Consider the following 18479-nt stretch of genomic DNA (forward strand, 5'->3'; position numbering starts at 1 on the left):
TACAGGCCTTGACTAAAATCAATCTGTGTTAAAGCTAGATTAATCTGTTTTTATTTAAAACACTGTTCTTTACTCTCCCTAAGGCATTGGGTAATATCAGCTCGCACCCATCAAACACGTTTCAAAACTGGTTGAATGTGTAGAAACCTCATAATCGCATTAATTAATATGACCTTGCATAATTCAAAGGTATGACTATTTGAAAACATCTCTGCTATGCTGGTTTGAAGAATCACCTTGGTAACCACTGGATTATGGGTCTAATAACCTTGCTTTTTCTGTAACCCCTTTGGGAGTTTTTAATATCTTTAAATATTTCCCTGTTCTGTTTCATATTTCGGGATTTTACTAGTATGTTTTTACAATAACATACTGAAAAACTAACCCCAAGTTTCATGCATTAAATATTTTTCACATACCCTTCCCAACATGGCAACAGTCAGGAATTTGTTCATGGCTAGTTCACATTTTATTTATAGCTCAACATAAAATCGGCATCTGTTCAATGCGACACCTTTTCTTTTGAAAGGCTTTGTCTTTACTTGCAAAAGGAGGAGAAAATACAGACTGTTCAAGTTGGCATAAAAAAACAACTTCTTGGAACTCTGTCACCTATGACCCATCTTACCTGCTTTGTCCAGGTAAACGGATGAATAGTTCTTGTCTTTTCCTGTGTGGGTCACAGGGGATCCCAGCCCTAATCCTGGAGGTCCAGTCACCACCTGCTTCTTGTTCCAGCTGAGCTCTCCCTTTCATAATGGAACCCTTCATTAAGCTAATAACGGGATTAACATGAACTCCCTAACTGCTTTCAGATCCTGAACATATGTCTTCTAGCTATTGCATTTCATGTTACTCAAGTTTTGCCTACTTTTGAGCATAAAAAAAAGCTTTGCGAAGGTTCCAGTCAAGCAACTTCTTAGGTCAATCAAGTATTCAGTTAAAGGAGAACTGCTATGGAATTTTAATCTTTGGGGTTAGAAAGAACTGGCATCGATGAGTGCATTTTAAACCACAATAAATGTAAAATGTATACTGTAACTTGTGTTTACATCACAAAATAGATTACATTTCTAGGCATTTGCAGCACAGCATATTCTGCGATCCAGAACAAGGCAACAGAACTACCGGTGATGTAAAATGGCCCTATGACTGTAACAGGAGCTTGTCCAGGCTCCCATGAAGCGTAGTTTAGGACCCTATGCAGACGGTATAATCAGGAAGTAAGTGGAGTAGGACAACAGGGAGGAGACGATGAGGATCAGGAGGGGCTGACAGACGGGGGGGGCGTGGCCAAGGCAAACAAGTCCAAAGAGTCCCGGGGGGGAAATCCGGGGCGCAGTCCAAAGTATCAAAAACTGGGTGATCCATCCAAGAAGAGACAAAACATGGTTGAAATCCGGAACAGGATCCAAAACGGGGAATAAAAACAGGGTAACGAGGCCAGGCGCCCCGAGCCCCGGACTCAGACGGACAGGACGCCGTGATGGAGCCTGTGCCATCAGGTCTCTCCTGGACCCGCAGGTAGGTGGGCTTCCGGGTGTCCATCTCCCACTGCTGAGCCCGGAATAGCAGGAGCGCCAGGCTTAAATAAGGAGGGGCAGAACAGGGGGCAGGTGCACGTAATCAGCCAAAATACAAAAGAGCCGGAGCGCCCTTAAGAGGAGGGATTACGATCGTGACAATGACATTGCAAACAAGCAAGCTAGCGAATGCATCTATTTTAATCTGAATATATCGCTTTCTATCTTGAATTGGTTTTGCGAATAAATGGAACTTGTTAACCGTACATGCAGAGCGTATTGAAACATTTCTGCAGTGAAAAGTCTGCCGCACGACCTGTACTTATTCGCTCGTACGTCACATTACATGAGTCCCTGCAGTGACTAGTGAGCAGGAAGGGCCGCATCGTGCAGCAGTTCCTGGGAACTCTCACTTCTGCCCATGGCGGGACTAGGGGTTTGCAATGACGTGGCGAACGACAGCATTTTCCCAAAGTTCACGATTTTGTGCCTAATTCGAAAACGTTGTCAAATCTTTCTGTAACGGCAATTAATTTATTCTTGGGCAGAGCTTTGATAACCATTCTGAGAAACTGGGACTGCAGTTCCCCTTTAAGTAAAGAGCTGAGCTGGAGAGCAGTGACCTCCAGTAACCGTGTGAGTCTCCAAAAACCAAGACCCTATACAACCAGTATAGGGTGTATTGTTCCGCCTTCTACATGAGGACATTGGCATGTAGTCATTTCTATTGAATAGTCATGCTAAGCCACAGTTCAATAGGGAGAACAACATCCAAGCATTGAATGCTTGGAAAACGTGGTGAGGAACGTTTGGGAAGGGAGGAGTTTGAGGTCAGTTCATGTATCTAGTCTGCGGATAATGGTCAATAGGTGCAGCCTTGTGAGATTGACCTGTCGTTGTTATCTCTCCCAAATTTCAGTACATAACCTCCGTTTAATGGCCTGTCTGATGTTGGTGCTAGCTGTGCTTCATTCTCTGGAAACGGCTTCCTCTCAGTCAGACCCTGACTGGTACACTTCCTCTGCGCTGCTGGTTAGGAAAGACATCCAGGGTTCAGACAGGTAGGAGCTGGTTTTGACTGGTTGCCATTCTGGCTCTGTGCACATTGCTGCCACCTGAGGGAACAGGCCATACAGTTCAAGAGCTTCAGCTTTGACACCCCATGGCTTGTCCTGCATCCCTGTCAGACTCAGAGCAGGGTCTTCTGAGCCAGAGTGTGTCAGCTGCAGGGGCTACACTGCTCCTTCCTTTCAGATTCACAGTAATTCTATAGCATAATACTTGCCCAAATAATATCTAAATATTTAGACCATTTCTTTCAAATCTGCAGATGATTGTAATGATCAATACAAACTGTGGCATTCTGGGCCCGAGGTTCTGTAGCACTTGATTCTTGTAGCATGCGTGGCTGAAGCCTGGATTTGAGTTGCTGTCTCAGACACTGCCTTTAAGTGCTGAAAGGTATATTAAATGTACCGGCACCAAAACATCAGGCCCTCGCAGCAGGGGAGTGAAGTGCTTCTCAGACACCAGGAGACGTCAAAGTCACAGGCCCATTCAGGTCTTGAATGGAGTTTGTAACGAGAGTTCGGGAGGGATGACAACAGCCAGGTGCTAATTACTGGCGGCTGAGTCTGGTGGAGATCACTCCCAACTCCTCTCTTAAAACATAAATACTATGTGATCCCCTCTCTCCCTCGCATACGTCTTTTGAATCCCACCTCCACCCCATCTCCACCTCTGCCCTCAGCCAAAGTTTCACTCCACAATCCTATAAGGAGCTTTATTCTTGGGTGTTATTCCTAGTGAAAACACTGTGGGGCAGCTGTAGTCTTTGGTAGCCGTAGGATTATCTGGTTATCATTACAGCCTTGGCACCTGGTTATTTGGGTTAGAAGTCAAATCAGCTGTTTTTTTCGGTCTTAATCAATTGCTGTTTGAAAAAGCCTTCATATATTCTGACCCTCAACTAGGGGAGATGGTCATAAGGCTCATTTCCCCTTGAAACTGGTTAATGAGTAGTTCACTCATCTTTGAGAGTTGCACAAACTGTACAGAACTGCCAGGAAAACATACTAGATTGAGAAGGGGAACTCGTCTAGAAACGTCCATCTTCCAAGCAGAGGTCTTCACTTAATTCTGAAGACAGTATCCATGCAGCGAAGGCAGTAACCTGCAGCCTCAGGTTCAGCCACAACCTAACTCAGTAAAACATTCTCTACTACAAAGATGCATGTTGTTATCTATTGTCTGTGCCTTTGACTAATTAATATAGGGTGCAATTCAAACTACTGTCCTAATTGCAACACTATTTTACTTTAAATCTCTCGTGCTTTGTAAGCGTTGCAGCACCAAGCTAACAGCTGTCGCCAGTTCCTCAAAAATACCCACTGTTTTGACACCAGAAGTTTTGATAAAAATCCCTTCAGAATAGACTATAACAACTTCCTGCAACATGAATGTCTCTGGCGTTTCTAAGGCCAGAAAAATTCTTCCTTGCAACATTTTTTCTTCGTGATTGAAGCTACGTGAGACTTTAACCTAATCTCTGCGGATGACCTTTTATTTGTTTCAGTGCTGTTATTGAAACATGTCATTTCTAAGCAACCCCTGAACTTTGCTGCAAATATTTAGCAATGTATGTAGCGAACAGAGTTGTTAGACCATAGTTTCACAACAGGAGCAGAAGCCGAGACATTGACCTGTATGGAAGAATAAAAGTAATAGCGCTAGCTGAAGCAGACTGCGATTTTCTCTATCTGTATTAAAATGCCTTATCACTCTAAATCATACTACACATCCTATAAAGTCTTAAACTTTGACATACGTTTGTTATCTGTTTGACAAATTCATTTACAGTAGCTAGTTTTCGTCCATCAGTACTCACACTGTCTTGCCATCTTAAGCAAGGTAAATATTTAACTCACATTTATGGTCTAAGAGTACAAATTTAGTTAACCTTCAGGAGACTTTGGCAGAACTTTATTATCAGTGTCCTGTTACATTGGTCATGCCATGAGGCAATTAAGAATGGGATAGATTGCTCTTTAGGCAGAGTAGCAGATACAGGGAACTCAACGCCACTCAGAATTGTCTGGAATGCATCTGTGGAATGTGTTTCTCTTTACTAAATATGTTATTTTAATAACGCACTAATGGGTGGCGTGTGTACTGATTATCTACTGAACCCTGAGAGTTTTCACATCTTACCAAGCTCCAGTTCAGAGTCAAGTGGCAGACTCTTAGAAGTCATGGTCATGATTTATTTAAGTGCACTTTTATCTTGTCGGCACAACACCGTGATAGAGGCTACACACACAGAGCATTCATAAAATATTTTTCCAAATGACATAACAGCTAGATACATAGTCATAACATTGCACAATATTCAAAGCAATATTCTGGGTTGGGTTTAAATGTTGGGACTATGCGGTTTGGAAAAATAGTCACTTATGATTTTGAATTATATTACACAAGGCAATATGTACCCTCTTTGAAGGAGTTATGCTGCTTATGACTGCACTTAGGGAGCAGTGGCTCTATGGCTCAGGATCTGCACCTGTGGCTGGAAGGTTGCCAGTTCAAATCCTGCAGCCGGCAGAGGAATCCTACTCCTTTGGGCCCCTGAGCAAGGCCCTTAACCCCAGCTGCTCCAGGGATGCTGTATAAATGGCTGACCCTGCGCTCTGACCCCCAGCTTCTCTCTCCCCATCTGTGTGCCTGTGTGTCTCATGGAGAGCAAGCTGGGGTCTGCGAAAAGACCAATTCCTCATGCAAGGAGTTGTATCTGGCCAATAAAGTGATCTCTCCACTTAACCAAAAGACGACCGAAGTTTTGAAAATATTAGGGTTTAAAAAACCCCTGAGTTTTTATGATTTGTACTCGGTACGAGCTCCCCTTCTTCTTCTTATTTTGCGGCCCTGCATCTCTGTCGAGCTGTCAAATTTCTGATCGCCCACTGTTTGTATTATTCCCCCCAGCCAGCAGCGACAAACCCCCCAGACCACACGTGGGGGAGAAAGGGGAAGTACAGACGTACTGAACATTGCAATTCTGATTTGTGCCGACCTCTCGGGACGTACACAGTACAGCAGACAGCACCACACAATGTCGAAAGTATATTACAAACATGATAAATAATAACAACCAGTAGCAATAAATATGTAGCAGTGAAAAAAAAACCTGGCAGACCATGCAAACAGTGCATAGTGCAGATGTGTATTAAAGCACTGCAGTTAGCTGTTGAGGATGTGTACTGCAGTGGGATACAAGCTGTTCTTAAGCCTAGTGGTCTGTACTGCAGGGGGGAGACTGGGCTTAATTGCGACAGCGGATGGTGTGAAGAGCAGAGACTTTTTCCTCATAGAGCTGTAGCCAACTGAGCCCACCACACACTCGAGGTAAAAACATGACCCAGACTCGAACCCGGGCTCAAGCAAGTGACTTCAGCAGGTGAGCCACTCAGGACAACCCCCTACCTCTGCTCTTTTTACATGTTTTGGGAGCGTATCAGTGTAGTTTTACATTTTGGTAACGCAGGAGCATCGTCGTTTTCTTTGTATTCTAAACAAGTAAATTCTTTACGTTTCTTACTGTGATCTTTGATGACTCAGATCTTGGCATCTGACAAATTTGACTAGCTGCGCTCCCTGCAGGTAAAAACATGGTGGTACTGTATTGGAAGCCACTGGATTTTTACCACAAGGTCATGTCCTATAATGAGATCACTTACACAGATAGTCATGAGCCAGCAGATAGACAGCAGATGCTTGGAGCTCAAACTCTGCACTGCGCCCCTATCCTAGCTATCTGAGTGCTGGCTGGAGGTATTTTGGATGAAAACTTGGAAGGTGTAACTTGGGGGGTAATATTGAATTATACTTTTCTCATTTTCTTATTGAAACTTTCAAAAGAATACAAAACTCTTTACAGGAAACAGTTTTTTTCTTCCAGCAACCTGCCAGATCAGCAAGAATAAGTATAAAGAAAGACTCAGTTTCCATTTTACAAGAACTGGTGTGAGAAATCACCTGGTAACTGTAGTGATTGTGCACGTACAATACCCAGAGCTTCACAGAGCAGCACTATGATTAAATAACACCTATCTATTTGTGTTTTTTTAAAAGCAGATCACTTTTCTCCTCGTTTCTGCATGGTCCGTGTGGGACATGTTCTGTGCTCCAGTCTTCCAGTAGAAGTCAGAGGGAGAGATAGTGACCCCAGTGTTCTTGGTGAAGTGAGGCAAAGGCCATGGTCGAGCTTCAATCTAAACTCTGCTAATTTACTGCTCACAAGTTGTCTCACCTCAGATGTCATTAACGTGTCCCTTAAAGTCTTAATTCTGTTTATTTTTTATGTTCTGGTATTTCTTCTTTGCTTGCATGCATTCTGATGCTTTGCATTCTTCAAGACTAGATGGGGGAGATTTTGAAATCAGTCAGCAAGCCAGTGACTGAGATGCCTTTATTTGTGTATGTAAGGCAGTTACAAACACAAGCATGACTGAATGCATGTCTTTGCGTGAGTTTCTCATCTGGCAGCTCCCCTCTTAGCAGCCCAGACGTAGCAAACCAAGGAACCTTTATGGTGTGTTTGTCCATTCAATCAAAGAACTGTAATGCCGTTAAGTCTGGACTATAAATGAATCACACAGTGTCTGATTGTCAAGACACAAGGCCAAGTTAATCGCACAGTGTCTGATTGTCCATCTCTTATGGTGCCATTAAAAAAAACAGTCAATAATATATACAACATTGTCTCTTTTCTGGCGGCAGTTCAGTGATCAGTTTGTATGCTCTCCCTGTGTTCACATGAGTTTTTTCCCTCAGTCCAAAGACACACTGGTAGGTTAATTGGCTCCTGTAAAAAGTGGCCCTGGTGTGAGTGTGTGTGTGTTTGTATTTGTTCTTGTGTCTCTCTCTGCCCTGCAACAGACTGGCGTCCTGTCCCAGTTGTACCCCATTCAATTCAATTCAATTTATTTTTATATAGTGCCTTTCACAACAAGGTAGCCCCAAGGCGCTTAACAAAGCAAGTGACCATACAAGTTGCAAATAACCCTACCTTGCACCCAGTGCTGGCTGGGACAGACTCCACTAAGACCCTGAACTGGGAGAGGTGGGTAGATGTTGCCTTTCTTTAATCATTTTAGAGTGATCAAAACATGGGTGTTATCAAAGACTAGTGTGAACAGTTAGCTGTTTGTGAAGGATGTAGACTGACTCTAGCTCAATGCGTTTTTCCGGCAATGCAAAATATCACGAAATCGAAGGCAAAATTCCATCCACCACATAACCGGCTCGATCATATAAGAAGCTCAAAGGACTTGGAAAATGAAGAGTTCTTTTGGTCCCAATCAAAAACAAACAATAAATACCTTAACCTTACTGACAAATGATCACAGTTATACCCCCTTAAAGTAGGTGTATTAAAATGTGTTTGCCCATTAAAAGTTCTTGCGTAGGTTTCTAGCCCAAATTAATTCATGAATGTGCATGGTTTTCACTACCACATTACCTACAGTATAAATTAATTTAATTTTTACATAAACTGACTTTTCTAATGCCTAGAATTCTGCTTTGATCTGCACTGAGATAATTCACATTATATACGGAAGGGTAAACATCCTTGGAAGAGGTTTTTGAGTTTTTTGTCACTTGTATTTGTGTCCTTATTAGACTCACATTCTTAAATCTGCCTTGAAGTGGTTTCTTGGCCGACGGCGCAGGAGTAAATACAGACACTCCACGCAGGCACTTTAGTTTGGTACACAAATTCTGCAGTCATTATCAGTGAAATCCAGGAGAGAAGTGGACTTTATGCTGAGAATCTTGTCATAAATGCAAATGTTCCAGTATTTGGAGAGGTTAAGAGTATGTACAGGAAGTCTACTTCGGGCAAAGGTGAAGTCTGTAAATATCCCCGTTCTGACTTCAGATCACTGCAAATTTGGGGTTTGCAAATCTGCCCATCTCCTACATGGTATTTTTATGAATTTGACTTTTCTTCCGTAAATCATACAGGAACCTGTTTCAAAAAAGAAAGTCAAAGCATGGCCAGGAGCTTTCCAGGCTGTCAGGTGATACAAATCACGATGGGGAATGAGATGGTTTGAAATCAATTCCTGATAAACTCCTCTTGGCAATACACCAAAGTGATCATCGTCTGGGAGTCTAATGGTTGGTACTTATTTTCATTTCTTATGACTGGGATTAAACGAGTGACAAACCTCAGGTTTTGAACTTCCCTGGTTAATAATAATAATTCCTTATACTTATATAGCACTTTTCTGGACACTCCACTCAAAGCGCTTTACGGGTAATGGGGATCCCCTCCACCACCACCAGTGTGCAGCCCCACCTGGATGATGCGACGGCAGCCAGAGTGCACCAGTCCACTCCCCACACACCAGCTCTCAGTGGGGAAGAGAACAGAGATGGGGATTATTAGGAGGCCATGATTGGTAAAGGTCAATGGGAAATTTTTGCCAAGATGCTGGGGTAACCCCCTCTTTTCGAGAAACACCCTGGGATTTTTAATGACCACAGAGAGTCAGGACCGATTTCATCTGAAGGACAGCACCTTTTTACAGCATAGTGTCCCCGTCACTGTACTGGGGCAAAAAAGACTCACAGAGACTGCAGGTTGAGCGCCCCCTGCTGGCCCCTCTAACACCTCTTCCACCAGCAACCTTAGCTTTCCCAGGAGGTCATCTATCCAGGTACTGACCCGGCTCACACCTGCTGAGCTCCAGTGGGGCTGCCAGTTGTGAGTTGCAGGGTGACATGGCTGATGGCTATGTATCTGAAGAAGTTAGGAAAGTTTCTGAATAATAGGACTTATTCCAGCCAATCATTCTATCACTGCACTCACACACCTGGATGTAAGTTATTGACAAACACCTGCTACAGCCACAGATGAGAATTTTTCACAGAGGCTTGTTCATTACAGCCAACAAGCACTCCTAACGTCTCATTGCAGAGAGGGTTAATAACGAACAGTGACTGAGCTCTTTTTTTTTTAACTGCTCTTGAAAAAAATGGTTTCCATTAGAATGCAAAAGTTTTGGAACGTTATTATCAGATGAGTAAATGGAGATTAATTCAGTGCCTGTATTTCTACAGAAAGAACGATAGCTTGGATTGCAATAACCCAACACGTATGCCTAAACTTCGATAATTCTAAACCTCTGGATAGAATATCTGCACAGGAGATTATTTATAACACTATACATTCAAAGCAAGTGAGATGTTACAGCACATGCTTCCCAGTTATTAAATATGTAACGTCAAACAGTAACAAAAAATGCCAAATATTACCACCAGATGGCAACATCTCATACAAAAGCTTATAGAAGTCAGACTTTAAAGTCATTTTTGCCACCCAGGTTAAAAAGTGAAGAAAAAACGGGCTTTTGCAAACTGGTTAATTCAGGCTTTTTGCCAACTGAACTCAAAGGTATCCTCCTAACTACTGCAATGGCAAAAGCACCACTTTACTTAATAAGCACACATAGCTTATCCCCATCTTGAAAGAAAGATGGTTTAATTTTAGTCAGCATGTTTAATAGTAACACAGCAATGAAAAGGGCAGCTTTGTGGCAAGCTGTGCTTAGTTCATGCAATGCTAAATAACGCCCTCATCCGTAATGAGCTCCAGCATCTAGCATTGTTTCACCCTCAATCCTGGGCTCAAAGGTTAAGGAAAACACTCCAAGTCAAACGTTCAGTGGACAAGTTTTATTTTAAGCATGCAAATACATTTCAGGTACTGCAAACTCCCATCAGTCATCGTTAAAATCCCCACATCCAGGTTGTTCTACACTGGTGAATAGGCCAAGCTAACAGTTCAACACTTCAGTGCGACAGCAAACATTAAACACAAAGAATTGATTCTTTGCTATTCCACATCTCTTAAAAAAAAACACACACCAATGCAGGCAGGAGAGCCTGGCCTCTCAGATCCCCCAAACAAAAGGGAAACCATTACAATTCTGTAGTTCAAAATAAACAAATGGAATAGAAATTATTCCTATAGATATCTTCCCCCATTCATTTAAAGATTTTATTTTAAATTATATATCTATATATATCTATATTTAAATATAGCTGATTATGTCATAAAAATGAGCATTAAATCCATCTTACGATGGTGCCAGCTTTATACATGACGGATGTGTACCATCTTTTATTTCATTTACAATTCAATCGAACAATAGATTTGCAAAGAAAATGTCTAATACAGACGTAAAAATATTCACAAGTCAGCTCCACAATCGGTTGTACAATTGACAAACAGGCCTCTCAACCCCTCCCTCCCCCCCACCCCCACCCTTGACGTTTTCCAGCTAAGCAAATTTTTAAAATTCAAACGATACAAAAAGAAGACTTCTTTTGTTTCCAGGGAAAATAATACGCAATAAAACCGTAGAAATGCGGACAGCAAATGCTGCAAAGCTAACCACAATAATTCAGGTGGCTATACAGTGGGCATGTGCAGTACAAATAAAAGCCACATGTGTTGTATCACAACTACAGTATAATGTACTTATTTGCCCAGCTAAAGAACCGCATGCATGTCCATGCCTGAGATAAATTGAGGCCTTTACTGGATGGGCTGGTGGGATGTGTGCAATTTAATTTGTACAGGCAGTACTGCACTTGATTCCATTAAAGAAAGAGGAGATTCCCTGTACCCGTTCACTCGTCGGCTACCCCAGGCAGTTAACGAAGGAGTTGCTAGCTCCGATGCACGATCCTTACTAAAACAAAAACCACACAACCCCCAGCCAGGTAACGCGCGGTAAGTCTGGGCGAGGCAACGATCCGGGCGCTAGCATCACCGATCCAAGGCGTCCCTCTCTTTCGACAGAACTCGATGTAGAAGCAACTGATCCCAAATCCCTCTCCAGAACAGCACGACGACATTTTTTTTTTAAAAAAAGAAGTAACAAAAAAAAAACAACCCTCCCTGCACTAATTACAAAGTAAAAAGATACATACACAAGATTAATTCATGTAATATGCGTTCACCCTCAGTAGGTGCTGAAGATGCCATCAGTAGTTTTGCAACACAAAGAGGATGGTTCTTCCCTGAGGGCTGTAGAGACAGCATTTCTACCCCTCACCCCTTCTGTTATTAAGAAACCAAACAACAGAAAGCCTACAATTCAAGTGCCTGGGTATTCAACTTGACAAATCTCAAAGCTTCTGTGACTACTTAATCACGCCATTCAGCTGCAGAAAAAAAACACACGCACACTCTTATTTGTTCGAACTGCACTGCCTACACACACCCACCGTATAAACTTTGATATAAAAATCTTTCATTCTTTTTCTCACCCCAACGTTGTTCCACAGACAGTAGTCTCTGTTTTACTTGTACATTCACTCACTGGTACACAAATGCATGCTAATTACAGTATTCCTCCAAACTAAATCTTACAGGAAAAAAGGTGAAAGCTATTCAGTCCCTACCATACGAACATATGTACAGAAGAACAACAGTACTGCTTGTGTAAGAAATATTAATAGTACAATTGAATGCAACGGTAAGGCCAACAACAGCATAACATTTTTAACATTTATAGCTATGCAGAAAGGCTGGTAAAAAAATAGATTTAGAGTGTGGCATCTCTCGCCAACAACTAGGCAATTTCTAGCACTACCACACAGGCCTGAACACCAGAATAAAGCACTGATTGATGGAAGACACTGAAGAAAAACAATTTAACGGGCTTAAAATCCTGCTAAACGTTTGCGAAAAAACAAACATACAGTCACTTTACGCCTGCTATTCAGAAAAAAAAATCGAAAACGCATAAAACTTTTAAGATTTATCAAGTTGATGCCCAGACATCACAGTTGTTCATTTCGTTATAAACCTATAATATAAAATCCTATTATGAATAGGAAAGTTGCCTGTTTTACTGCTGAATGCAGCAATGCGCAATTCCATTTCTCTTCACGATGAATACTAGTGCCCTCAGGAGAAAATACCTATTCAAGAATTAAGTGCACAAAACCTTAGTACAACAACTTTTTTTGTGGTCTGTGTAGAATTCACCAACTTCAATGACCATAATCATGATCTTGTTTTTCATGTCATTATCTTTTAACTAGCAGGACAACCCTTGCAAAAAAAACAAACAAACACAAAAAACTGATGACAGATGAATGGGTGACATTTTAAATTATCAGAAAATGAAAAACAAAAAATCCCAGTACAAAATATAACATACAACTTCACAGAAGTTAGCATAAAATGTTTTAAAACCTGTAAAATTTGTAAAATCAAAAGAACAAATTAAAATACAAATGACTCGAATGAAGACTTGTGATAGTGATGCTATTCTGATCTATAAGGATGAAAAAAAGTCAATTATGTGTGCAATGCCTGTGAATGTATTTCCCGGATCTGGGACTGATAAAAAAAAACACCCTTTACAGGTCAATTTCACACCCTGCACTGCCAGACATCATCTAGTGGTTTCATGAGCAACGCTCTCAATTATCGCCCAATTTTAAAAACCAATAATTTTTTCAGTGGGATTTTGTTCAACAGAAATTTAGGAAAGATAACCTGCGCTAATCTTCAAAATGTAAAATTTCTCGTTTTCAAGGGAATGGCTAAACCGCATAACATTCGGCACCCTAATAAGCCTCTTGAACTGGAAATCAGTCGACATTTGAACTGATGCTGCTAGTGAAGTTGTGCATCCCAGTGTAATTCTTTGATATCCGACATGTACTCATTTAAATGGATATATACTGGATTCCCCTTTTCACTGCACTTCATTTACTGTATTTTGCCATACTAAATCATATTATTTCATTGATTCCAACTCATTTCTCTCTGGCGTTTGATGCAGGGCACTCAAGTCCAGCAAAAAGGACTGTCCCTTGACACAGGGTTGCATATCCCAGCTAATTTGCTTCCATGTGTAATTTATCAGTGGTATCAAAGGTGATTGAGGCATGCTAGTAGCTTAACAGTGAGTAGTCTGTGTCCTGACAAAATACAACACCCACAGATTTTCAAGTTTCAGATAACTATTTGTGGCATTAGTGGTTTGTGTAGCATTTGTCTTTTTTCATCCTTTTAGATTCCCAAGCAATGACATTTTACAAATGTCGACATTTTAAGATTAAAAATGTGAAATAAATTAAAACCTATACTGCAATGTCAGCTGCAAGATAAAAACAGCTTTTTATTTATCATTCTAATCTTTCTTTTACATAGTTTTTCATGCAATCTGCATCCCTGCAAATATTTCACTTGCTGTAAATACAGTAACTAGTCATACAAATCAAATTCTGCCACTAGCTGCCAGATTTCATTTCTGTTTAGCGCTGCTACCTGCTGTATGCTTAAATAATGTAGCACGAACAAGGTTACTCCAAAAGGAATTTTAATATATTTGTCACTATGCTAAGCAGTAATTTAAATATTTTCTGAATTGGATCATGGTATGCCTGTAATTCAAACATTTTCTTACTATCAAGGCAACATTACCAAGTTAAAAGGGTGTACTACTGAGATCAGAAACCTGCAGTGTATTTTACATTTGTGAAGTAACACAGCATATATATAATGGCAGAAGTATGTGTTTTTCCTCCTGTAAATATTGTGAATTTTACAGCGCTGTAAATCTCCACAAAACTGTGCTCTCTGCCTTGTGAAGTACATATAAAAGTGCATTTTTTTCCACCAGTCCTACTGCTTTAGAAGCATACTGCAGAACAGTGGTGATTTGGAATCATAAATTAAAATGTGAATTTCTCACCATTAGCAGTGAAACCAAGGGAACATTCATGAAATGTGCAACTGTCACTTAAAACACCAGAGACTGTACAGAAAGGACTACATTACCATACGAATGAAAAGTCAGAAATGGACAGAGAAAAGAAACAGTGTTCCACTAGATGCATTGTTGCAGGGTCCTGCTAGTTTAAAAACTGAGTTGTCTGAAATGAAAAAAAAAAATAAAAAGCCATTCTGTATTATAAATGGCTTTTGCTTCTTGCACCAGGCTATTATAATGCTGCTTTTAAGCATTAAGTTATGTCCAAATTCCTAAGATGTTGGAAAATGAACATGTCAATTTGACAAAGTTAAAAAAAATGCAAACGAAAGGGTTCCTTTAATAGTATCAAAAGGTCCACAGGAATCTTTGATGACCCAATTAAAAAAAAAAACTAACGAGTATAAAAAGCAGTATTATAAATGCTTGCTGTGAGATGTCACAAGCAATGTTGTTGGTTTTTTTCTTCTTCCTTTTTTCAGCTTCCGTTCAGTAGCATCTCTCCATTGCTGGCAGGGTGAGTCAACTCTCTCTTTCGGCCCTCTCCAGCCCTGAGGGGATCCGTTTTCACATCCAGTTCGTTAATGCTGAGACCAGGTGAGCCGAGCCCCCCTGCTGGAGTGATGGACTTTCTGAAATGGTTTAATTGCAAGAATCACTTGACGTTACAGATGGGAGTTGGTTAAGAAAGTTATAGTCAGCCAAGCAAGTCTAGTAATAATTATCTCCAATTCCAGGCACAAAAAACAATTTTGTAAAGATACATGGCTTAAAGACACCAGCAGTGAGCATGGCTATCACTTTTCTCTCACTCTCCCCTCTCTGTCTGCAGCGTAAAAACAGTAATGAATGTACATTTTCCCCTTAAAGACATCTCAATTTATTTTTTTAAATTGAAAATACCCAAAATCTGTCTTACTTGAAAGCAATCTTTTTCAGGAGATGACTTCCCATCACGATTTTGTCTTGCTGCTTAATTTGGTGTCCATTACCAGCAGCAGAGCCGTTGGAAACGTGGTTGTTGTGAGAATTAATCCGAAGCTGGCAATCGAGAGCATCCTGCATTATTAATGAGAATAACAGAATTCTAGACAAAGGCTGCTAAAATATTGAATTCGAGAGGTTGGCATCAACGCATTTTCATGCAGTTTTTAGAAGAATCGTTTAAAAGATTTTCTCAAATGAAGAATCACATCTCCTCAAACTCTATTTCATTTTCCTTGTTCCACAGAGTAACAGAATAAAGGATGTGAACAATAGATTTGATAAGAGTGCAATTAGGAGCAACAGATATCCTGCTCTTATAATGAAATATGCAGAATTCTGTTTGAGATGCGCAAAGAAAAAAAAGAAGGTTTTAGAAAAACCTGACAGGGTACTGGGACTGCTCGGCAGTTCTTTTATTTGCATCCCTATTAACATAAAATGAGCACAAAGATTAGAATGCTGGCAGTGCAACAGATTGGGCTAACCTCTAGTTTGTCATCCTGGACGTCTGCTTCGTCGGCATCTAGAGCAGAAAGTTCAAGTTCAATGTCTCTCTCTGGCTCGTCGTCCACCAGGTCTTCAGCAAAATCAGCCTGTCAAACAGGGGAGAGGGAAAGGATGGCCAATACGTCACTTTTTTTTTGTCACAATTGAAAAACAAAGGTCGGTTCTCGCTGGCTGCATCTCGGGAAACATAACATTTAAACAGCTCTCACGATCACAGGATCGTCATGGCTCACAGCAAGCCATGTCTTTACAGTCTTTCCACACGGCATTAACTACATCTTCAGCCATTATACTAAACAGTGCCATTAAGTTCCTTTGACATTGACTGTTCTTTAAATCCACACTCCTCAGGGACAATTTACACCGTTCCAAAGCAAAATGCTTCACATTTCTACAAAACAAGAGAAGCTTTCATTTTTCTGTCCTTGGAGATCTGCAACGGAAGCAGCACTCAGGTCTTTTTCCAAAAGAAACTATAGATACAAAATGGGAAATGCAGAGCTTGAAGAGGCTACTTATAAAACGCGTTTATGTTGACACACAGGTCATAGCTACCAGACAGTGTCGGGGGGGACCACTGATTTCTCTGTGAAAGAACAAATGGCAAAAATGTCACGTTCTCACCTGCTGCAGGTCTGTGCTTAAGGTATCTCCAGTGGTGGAAGACTTCCGCTGGGCTTTCAGATCTGAGACTCCCAGCTGATCACTGCAAAGGCACGACGGTAGAGTTACAGACGTTAAAACATCGGACTTTTTCTTACAAGAAGCATTTATATATGCATAACCGACAGACAAGGGCTTAAGCCTAGCATGGCTGTTGAAAGCATGAGAAGCTTCTTAAGAAAGAAGTAAGACGATCTGAATTTGGTATCAGAATGGGTGAACAAAGCCAGCGAGTTGTGAAAGTCTACAGAACAGGCTACCAAAGGCTGGCATTGTGTGGCATAATGAAAACATGCAAATTAGAGGTGTAATTGACAGAATCACATAATAACGTACTAAGGAAGGTCTTATTTTAAGAATATGTTGTAAAGCAGGCAAATGCTGTTTAAACAGTTGGAATGTTGCAGTACTACGTCTGAAACAATGCATCAAAGCTCGGCTCCATAATCCATATTTAACAACGATTACATTTTTAAAAAACAAAAGATCTCGCACTATACCTTTCCAGAAAACTGGAATGGTTTGAGGAGTCTGACCCACATGAGCTCCATCTAGAATCACTGTGGTTAATGTAAGGACCGTAGTCTAGAGAGGAAAGGAAATTCACTTTCAGCACTATGTATACTTGCAATGTGACTTGAAATAGACTTGACTGAAATGGAACGCAAAATACATTCAGAAACTGTAGCCCTTTATGAGCAGGCACAGGAAAATCTGCCACCTGACAATGTAATGTTCAACAAAAATGAAAAGCAGATATCAGTAAACCTAAAAGTGAAGTGTATATTCACACTTCAGCCCTGCTGCAAGCAAAGAGGTTTCTGAGTTTAGTCTACAGTAAGTGTTCAGTTTGCATCTTGTGTAAAAATGCAATTGAAAACCTTTTTTTTTATAAGAATAAAAAAATGTCTATCCAACTGAACCTGCAAGTATAAAATGTTTATTGCAAAAATTACATTAATTTCTAAATACAGTAAAGATGCTTTTCATTTAGAGTTATATAACAATGACCCTGTGAAATGTACGGTAAATACAGATAATGAATGATCTGTGAGGAGTTTCTTTGAGGTCTGTTTAGCCAGTATTCTACACTGTGAAATAGTGAAACCTGCTTCTCTTACTGTTAGGAAATGTACATCAGATCTTCTGCTTCCTGTAAACAGACATTTCGTACATCTTAGCTGTAAGGTTCTCCCATGTTTATTTTAAACTGACATCTCCATTCTCCTATTTTCTTAAATACACAGTGATCCCTTGCCACCTTCAAAAGTTACGTTCCTGAAAACCCTTGCAGCAGGTAAAGACATGGTTGGTAAACTTAAGATCTTGTGGGAAGAACTGGATTAGGGAACTAAAAACAGTATTCAACTTATTAAAATCCTATAATAAAGTAAAACAATAACATCAGAGTAAATAAAATCTAAATATATTTTGGAGAAATAGTATTGTATAGTTTTAAAAGAGCTCCTGGTATAATTGTTATGATAATGCTCATGTACATTGAGTCATGTGCCCTTAAGCGTCTCTGTTCCACTTCTAAACTTCCTCACTTTTCATTGTACAAATGATAAATTCTTCTACACCAGACAACTGACCAACAGCACTATTATTTAGTCCTCACACCAAATTAAGCACTTCAAGCTCATCGTGGATCTAGATTGCTTTAAAGCCATTTGAATTTATTATTTAACTAAGTTATCCTATCGCATTTATTTAGTCCAATGCAATGATGTACACTAATGTGCCTAGAACACTTTGAGAATGTGAGAAAAATTGCAGACACACCCAGAGCCAGCACGCATTGCAGCTCAGAGGTGCTTCTTTCACTTGTGGATACTCAAAACCACGCAAGGTAAATTTACTTATAGCAAGGGATTACTGTACTTATTCTATATTCTCTTATATACACCAAATTCAAATGGCAAATCTAAAGGAGTATATTGATAGCAGACAAGTTAATAAAATTAAAATCACATTAGAAATAAACTACCTTTAA

At 40.4% G+C, this 18479-nt stretch overlaps 1 protein-coding gene across 4 annotated transcripts in view; it reads right to left on the reverse strand.

Moving 5' to 3' along the window:
• Positions 1-10247: 10247 nt before the first annotated feature.
• The window catches only part of rc3h2 (ring finger and CCCH-type domains 2), a 42789-nt gene continuing 34557 nt past the window's right edge, over positions 10248-18479 (reverse strand). For 2 of the 4 annotated variants that reach the window (XM_088615327.1, XM_088615328.1), the window contains exons 16-20: positions 16984-17068; positions 16445-16526; positions 15799-15906; positions 15246-15385; positions 10248-14958 (exon numbers count right to left, since the gene is read on the reverse strand). In XM_088615327.1, coding sequence (XP_088471453.1) covers positions 14805-14958; positions 15246-15385; positions 15799-15906; positions 16445-16526; positions 16984-17068 — 569 coding nt within the window. In that variant the 3' untranslated portion in view covers positions 10248-14804. Of the gene's footprint in view, positions 14959-15245; positions 15386-15798; positions 15907-16444; positions 16527-16983; positions 17069-18479 lie in introns of those variants that run through there. The other 2 variants (XM_088615329.1, XR_015928953.1) reach the window with 2 other exon arrangements.

This window comes from Lepisosteus platostomus, chromosome 21 (genome assembly GCF_059453375.1).
Source record: "Lepisosteus platostomus isolate fLepPlt1 chromosome 21, fLepPlt1.hap1, whole genome shotgun sequence".
NCBI lineage: Eukaryota > Metazoa > Chordata > Actinopteri > Semionotiformes > Lepisosteidae > Lepisosteus > Lepisosteus platostomus.